We start from the raw sequence: 8,256 nt of genomic DNA on the forward strand, positions 1-8,256 counted from the left end.
GACAGGAAGAGTTTCGTGGCGGCAGTTACTAGCCACCGAGGTAACCACCTCACGAGCGTCACCGTGAACACGACATATGCCGAAGCGGCAGAGAAAGCGGCCATAGCACTGGCCCTTACACAAACCAAGGCTACATACGTGATCTGCCATTCGCAAACGGCAATTCGCAATTTTTCAAATGGGCGCATATCGCATGAGGCGTATCACATACTCAAGCGACATCCCATACACCAGGGAGAGGCCGACGTCGATAACCGAAGGCACTTGCTTTGGATCCCGGCACACACTGGACTGAGCACCCCCAACGAAGAGGCTCACCGCGTTACTCGAGGCCTCACTCACCGAGCATCATCGGAGGAAGAGCCCCCAGCGGGGTACTGCAAATGTCTGGGCGTGGGAGGATCGTTTGACCAGGTTCCACGACATCACGACACACTACCAGTTACAGAGACGCGTATACCCATTCCCTCACGCTAGGTTAGACCGGGCGCAAGCAGTACACTACAGGAAATTACAAACTGATTCTTACATAAACCCAAGACTCATGCACGCCATGTACCCAGACATGTACACTACAAACAGATGCACATCCTGTGGCGAGGTTGCCACACTTAGTCACATGTTATGGGAATGTCAGGACATAACAAAGAATTCGGGCAGTGCCGACACCTCCGTCTCTCCCACCGCCAGCCTCCGTTTGCGTTGGAAGACCGCACTGCTCAGCTCGAACCTTACAGTACAGCTCTAGGCCGTCCAGCGAGCCGAGGAAGCCGCTTCGAGATAAGGTCTCGGAACCGCGTCCGCGGCGGGTGCCTAGACCCACTAAAAGTACGCCGGACTCAAATCTTATCGATTTGATAATAAAGCTTACGTTCTTCTTACTGACTCGTACCAAGCGTGGCCGATTTAAGGGCGCCTGCAGCGAAGGAATAAAGTACCAGAAAAATAGCGCACACCAGCATGCTTCGCAGGAGGTGTATTCCTAAAAGGAATACCTTTCATTCCGGCAAATAATCTTTGCCTGGGAAGTAATTATTTAATTCAGTTCAGTGGTTTTACGTGCCAAATCTGGGGTTCTTTAACGTACACCGAATGCACGGAGCACGAGCATTTTTTTTGCATTTCGTCCCTATCGAAACGCGGCCAGCGCGGCTGGGAATCGAACCCATGACCTCGGACTTAGCAGCATAACGCCACAGTCACTACACCACCACGGCGGGATTGCCTGTGAAGTACACGGCTCCGAAATAATTGTTTGACACGACAGGTGCTGAAATAACAGCAATTTTATTTTTTTATTCCAATGACTACTAATATAACGAAACTACTGACAAGCATTACATGCTGCTTTACCAGTAGAGCATCAGTACAGCATCCTGACAATGGCGCCTTTCGAGAATGTATCGCAGAATGTAAGGAAAGTTTTTATTTCACGGATCCGTTAATATTACAACACGGCACATCCATTCTTCTTAAAGAGGGTAGAATTTCCGATAGCAGACGTCGTTTGATCTTCCCAAATCCACTCCTTGGAATGGCATCAATGAAGAAAATGCCACCATCCAACTGAGGAGCTTCAGGCAGGCGTTCTGAAATATTCAGAATTACATTTCTGTCCCGTAAGATCACACAAAGTCAGCTAAATTTCAGTGAAGGAATCATTAGCGGCAACTTAGTGCTGCATTACTTGTGCTGTCAAATAGTCATATATAAGCGTCAAATTTCAATCTCTTTTTATAGTATTAACATACCCTGTAAACACAATAAAATTCGAAGCCCAGATAATCGCTCTATACCATAAATGGTGAAGGGGCGGCCACATGTGGTATGTAGATTCGGCTCGTCGAATTGTTTGCGAATATTACTAAAAAATTACACCACCTTCCCGTAGGGGAACCCTGAGTAGTATGCGAAGCGGCCATGGGGTCGACTCAAGTTCCCATTAGTTTTAAGATCGTCCTGTCGCCGCTGCCGTTTCGTGGCAGCGGCTCGAGCCCTCTTCATCCGAGGCGCTGTCCACGGTGCTAACACTGGCGTTGACGCGGTCGCTGTCCGTGGCACTCATCGCGGCGTTGCGGGAGGAGAATGAGAGGACGAAGTGAATGATGATGAGTGGGCGAAGCACCGGGGGATCATTCGGGCAAAACACCGGAAGCGTTCTCCGGAAGCCGGAAGCGGAACCGGAAGTGGAAACGGAAGCGGAACCGGAAGCAGAAGCCGGCTTCCGGTTCCGGCTTCCGGAAGACGGAGCTTGGCGTACATATACTCTACATATACATACAAGGAGAGAAGGGGGAGGAAGATGCGCATGCGCAGTGCGGGTGTGGACGCACACGGCGGATGGAGGTAAGGACATAACGCCGACCATAAGCTGCTTCGCATCTAAAAACAGGCAGATGCAACGCGACGTTGTAATCTAAATGACGCGAAGATTGTTTGAGCTAGCGAGGTACAGCAGTAGCGGATGACACAAGCACAATTTCGTCTCCTGTAGATGTTAGCTGCCTGCGTCACGAGGACAGAGGTGACGAAAGAGTATTCATGAAAGCTGTAAGCACAGAGAGTTACCCACACATACCTGAATACATTTAAGGCTTCATACCCCTTGGGTCATAGTGGCACATTCATTCTGTAGGATTGGCCAAGGATGGGGACATACACAGTGCCGAAGTTGTATTCTCGGTTCAGGCCTGGTTAACCTCCCCTGCCTTTCACTTATCCTTGTTCTCTTCCGCTCTCTTTCAGACTGACATCCTGTGACCCAAGTTGTCTACTGGCCAGACAGCAACCAGTGTTTAACCAGTGGCGCAAGTTCTCCATATAATTATCATCATCAGCCTATATTTTATGTCCACTGCAGGACGAAGGCCTCTCCCTGCGATCTCCAATTACCCCTGTCTTGCGCTAGCCTATTCCAACTTGCGCCTGCAAATTTCCTAACTTCATCATCCCATCTGGTTTTCTGCCGACCTCGACTGCGCTTCCCTTCTCTTGGTATCCATTCTGTAACCCTAATGGTCCACCGGTTATCCATCCTACGCATTACATGGCCTGCCCAGCTCCATTTCTTGCGCTTAATGTCGACTAGAATATCGGCTATCCCCGTTTGTTTTCTGATCCACATCGCTCTCTTCCTGTCTCTTAACGTTACGCCTAACATTTTATTGCGATAGCAATTATATAGACACTTCTACCGGATTTCTGCCGTCACCGTCGCCGTCGCCGTGAGGTTCCCTATAGATAAAATCTTCGCCGCGCGCCGTATGCCCGAGCGGAAGCGTGCAGGGACGCGCGCTATCACGGAGAGCGAACGCGCTCAATCACCCACGCGCAAGCAAGGAAGCGGGAAGCCAGCGCCGGAGGGAGCGCGGGGGGTGGGGGGGAGGCGCACTTCTACGCTGCCAACAACCGGGCTCGTCGCTCGTCCGCACCGTCTCTTATCTCCACACGGCTCTGACCTTTATGCGCCGTGCATTCGCCGCTCAGTTTCCGTTGAAGCGATAGACCGCACGTATACTTCGCCCGCTGCTGCGGCGTATATATGCGCTTGCTGCCAGCGTTTTGACAGTCGTTGTCTGCAGTAATTCAGTGTGATCTATTCATGTTTTTTGTGCGCGCTCACACCACGCTTGTTCAATCAGTTAGTAATAGTCGGGCCACATTTTCCAACGCACGCTACACATGCAATGCTGCCCGGGTCGGCAGTGCAGCGCTACATGTGTGTCCATCCGCACGCGCTGCCCACGGGAAGCGCATCTCATCAACACCACCGTTTCACACGCGCCTCCTCGTGGTCATCGAGTCTCTCTTCATGTCGGTCTACTTACGCCGCAGCACACCTGCTTACTTAATCAGCTCATGTTTACTACAATTCATATTGCTACCAAAGCCGCTCACCTTACTTCGTATGACATTGCTGTGTTGCTACCGCATTCATTGCTTCGCCCTTAGGGCGAAACTGTGACATTTGTTTTCGTTCCATCGCTCTTTGTGTGGTCCTTAACTTGTTATCGAGCTTCTTTGTTAACCTCCAAGTTTCTGCCCCATCTCTATATAATATGCGCAAATATAGCTGGCGATGAGACGACGACAAACGGGGAAGAGGCAAATAAAACTTTGCTTTCAAACATACCACTATCATCTCCGCGCTGCGGTAGCTGGACGATTAACCAGTCAGCGAATGTTTAGTGGCATAAAGACGTGTGTCTAAACTTGTTGACGTTGTAGTTGCGCGTAGACGGCAAGTGCGAATCGTTTGACGGCCAGAAAGGCGAAGCTGGCGAAACGTAGGAGGAGACAGGGTGGTCATGACCTTGAAGTCATAAGCGTTGGCGACAGTGCCGTGCCACGTGACCAGGGATACTACAGAAGAAGCACACGGGGCGATTGTCGGGTGTACGCCAGGGTTCCGTGCTAGCTGGTGATCTGGCGGTGTACACTGGAGGGATTGGACGTGGCGGTGCAGCAAACGGGTGTGCTGAAAAAGTCTATGGAGGTGGCCGTGCTGCAACCTCGGCGTAACTGAGAGGTACAGGCAATGGTGGCGCTGCACGAGGGGACTGTATAGCTTCGGAGCCTTGTTCCTGGAGCATTTGACGCAACGGAAGAGCCAAGGACGGCGAGGGTCCGGGGACGGCGGCGAGTAGGCATAGCTGGCGGGCGCCTTCGGAGCGTATGAATTCCTTGATTTCGCCGAGCAGATAGTCGTTGTTAGTCACAGCGGCTAAACTTGCAATCGAAGTATCGGGGATTGAAGAACGTCGAGTGAGCAGACGTTGCCTCCTGAGTTCGTCGTAGCTCTGACAAAGTTCAGCGATCTCGAGCACGGTCCGCGGGCTTTTCGAGAGGAGCATTTGGAATGCGTCGTCTTCGATTTCCTTCATCACGTAACGGATGCTGTCAGACTCAGTCATCGATGGATCGACGCGCTTGCAAAGGTCCACAACATCTTCTATGTACTTGGTGAAGTTTTCACCGGGTTGCTGGGAACGGCTGCGCAAGCGCTCTTCGGCACGGAGCTTCCGCACCGCAGGGTGACCGAAGACTTGTGTAATGCGCGCCTTGAAATCTGACCAGGTGCTGAGGTCGGATTTGTGGCTTGTGGTACCACACGCTAGCGACCCCCGTGAGATAGAAGTTGGTGTAGCTGAGCTTCGCAGCATCGTCCCATTTATTGTGGGCACTCACCCGCTCGGATAACGAGAGCCAATCTTCTACGTCGTATTTGTAGGAGCCGCTGAAGATGGGAGGATCGCGTTGACGCATTGAGCCAGGACAAATCAATGTTGGCGAGGCCGCAGGTATTGTTTGGCTGGAGTCGTCAGGCATGATGCTTGGCAGTGTCAGATTGCGTAGTTCCAGTGTTGGGGAAGTAGACTTAGCACCTCCACCAATATGTAATGCGGTTTATTGACAACTAAGAAACACGACCGTCTCAGTCGAGCGTCACACACCGATAGCGCGAGCCCATCTTCGTCGGCGGGCCGATGATGATAGTGCGTCTATAGTTTTCTTCGCTAAACTATGTTCAAAAGGTGTTTCAGGGCTCCTATAAGGGTGGGGCGTTAGTCATGTGACGAACTGAGTACCTTTAAGGGCGTAAAAATTTTTACAGCGTAAGGACGTGGCAAGCCGCAGAAATATCATGCTACTTGAACAATGCGGCACAAGAAATTATTTCTAGTAAGCATAGTATGACATCCTGTAGCTTGACTCAAACCGGCAGCAAGTGGCGATCTATACACCACCTTAGCAGCGGGGACCCTGACGCCAACGGCACGCAAACAGCGGAATACCGCTCTACATTATCAGATGGCTAAACACAATTTCTTTCATTTTTTTACACTTCATGGGAAATAATATATATATATATATATATATATATATATATATATATATACAAAGGGTACGAGGAACAAGCGATTGCTTTATGCAAGATGACAGCTCTCACGGCACTATGCATTTGCCGTTCTTCGAGTGCTCTGAATTGCGCGGTCAAGCCAGTCAGTGGTCAGTGGATAAAACGGCTTTGGTTTCCTGTGACCTTACCTCGACGACAGGTGTGAGTCAGAAAGCATCTCTTATTAACATTGTTCGGGTGCATTGAACGTTTTAAGCGCTTGTAGCAGTGCATGTACACGTAAATGTGACTCTTGGACAAGTGCACGTATTTAATGCTTAAACTCATTTGGCACAAATAGCGGGGGTGCATTATAATTATGTAAGGTGTTGCCTGTTTGCGTTGAGAACTTTGCAGCTGCCCTGTTTCTTTTCTGCGCAATTTGATCTTCAGCTGTAAAGCGGCGGCAGAATGAAAAACGCAGAAAACCTGGTCAACCTTTTTGCTAAATATATACCTTCCTCATTGATGATACAAAAGCTGGTAGATTCAAATTATACCAGACTTTTTTTGCCAATAGTAGAGCTGCTGTAATATATAATTGCCACTATTCAGCACAAAAAAAAAGGATTCTTAAGACAATGCAATAAATAGAGAGTTTTAGAAATACTGTAGCGATGTAGCTTCACGCACGCAAAAACCCTAACAACATTCTAGGCCCTTCGCCTTCTTTTTAACTCTCTTGGCGTTGTTTTTTACGGCCGGCGGACTGCGTCTCCTAACATTGAGTCATCTGCTCCTAAAGCCCCCTAATGTCTGAAATACCATACTGCACCTCTGACGAGTTCTTGATCTCCTCTGCGAGATCTTGACTTTGCTCCATATCTTTCCTGGCGACAACAACGGCTGCAGGAAATCCTTCAGCGTAGGAGCCCACAGTCGGCACGACAGTGGCCTCGGCAACGCTGGGGTGAAATGCAAGGCACTCTTCTATTTCGGGAAGTCCAGTCCATATTTTCGTTGGTAATATGGTGGCCTTTAGGCGGCCCTGGATGAACAGCCTGCCGTCTTCATCGTAGTAACCAAAATCACCTGATAAGATGGAAGAATGAAGCAATGACATTTCAGAACCTAGAAAGTGCCCGTTATAAAAATTATGGGGTTTTACGTGCGAAAACCACGATATGATTATGAGGCACGCCGTAGTGGATGATTCCGGAAATTTGGGCCTGCTGGGGTTCTTTAACGTGCACCTAAATCTAAGTACACGGGTGTCTTCGCATTTCGCCCCATCGAAATGTGGCCGCCATGGCCGGGATTCGATCCCGCGACCACGTGCTCAGCAGCCCAACACCATAGCCATTGAGGAAAGTGCCTGTTATGCTATTTACTACCAACTTCGGTAAATGCCACCGAAGTACGTGATGCATGATGAAGAAACAACGAAGTTTGCGATTTCTCATTGATAAACGTTCAGGTGGGAGCGTATGCGTTTGACGTCTTCTTTAATGACTTGTGAGCATTGCGTAGCTGGTGCTGCTCCTTCCGATATGTATTATCATCAATTAGCTCAGTCGTTGATTCCTTTGCGCAGGTGACCGTATTTCTTGGGGTTTAATCCGACTTTACAACTCTAGCACCACAAACCCCGACGGCACTGGCTTCTTAAACGTTTATGCCACCGTCGCTCGTTTTCTTGCCACTCTATGCACCGGCGCGAAGACAGAGCGGACGGCACAAGTTTTATGAAAAAAGAAATTGAACTTGATTTCTTAGATCAGCGCTAGGACGTGCTAAATGAATTTAATGGTATCGTAGCAAACAAAAATACCATGTAGATTTACAAAATGGGAAGAAATAAATAGAATGGAAAATACGTACGACAATATAAAGGCCAGTGCCTTGCTATTTGAGGCTACTAAGGAAAAAAACACACCGGAGCAAACACTCGCCATCAAGATATGGTGCATGTTTATACTGCATCCAAAATCCGGAGACCACTGTGCACATCCTAATGCATCGCGAAGGGATTTACCCTGTGAGACCCGTGTAGGTAACGTGAACCTTCCAGAAGCACTTGGATTTAAAGTGGATGGAAGCATCAACCGGTCAGCAGTCGAGGTAAGCAAGAGAGATTTTGATTATTGGTGGAATAAAGCCATAAACAAATTGATACGACCGGACCCGTTCTCGGCCTAGGTAACAGTGTAGGTACATAGAGCAGTTTTGAGGAAGAGAGAATAGATTAAGCAGATGTATACAAGAAATGCTAGAATGAAAAACATGCATAGCATACCTAATTACCTTAAGCTGGCTAGGTGACTATTTGACACCACCCCGTTTCAAAGGGGATGCCAATAAATCATCAACATCGTCAGTGGTCGTGTTGTAGACATCGGAAAGATATAGCCACCAGG

The 8,256-nt window shown here is 49.0% G+C and overlaps 1 protein-coding gene across 1 annotated transcript in view; it reads right to left on the reverse strand.

Moving 5' to 3' along the window:
- Positions 1–1,316: 1,316 nt before the first annotated feature.
- The window catches only part of LOC119463702 (uncharacterized), a 74,053-nt gene continuing 67,113 nt past the window's right edge, over positions 1,317–8,256 (reverse strand). Inside the window, exon 10 of the mRNA XM_049656186.1 lies at positions 1,317–1,589. Within this exon, the coding sequence (XP_049512143.1) occupies positions 1,426–1,589 (164 nt within the window). The 3' untranslated portion in view covers positions 1,317–1,425. The remainder of the gene's footprint in view (positions 1,590–8,256) is intronic.

The sequence above is a fragment of the Dermacentor silvarum genome, chromosome 9, assembly GCF_013339745.2.
Source record: "Dermacentor silvarum isolate Dsil-2018 chromosome 9, BIME_Dsil_1.4, whole genome shotgun sequence".
Classification (NCBI taxonomy): domain Eukaryota; kingdom Metazoa; phylum Arthropoda; class Arachnida; order Ixodida; family Ixodidae; genus Dermacentor; species Dermacentor silvarum.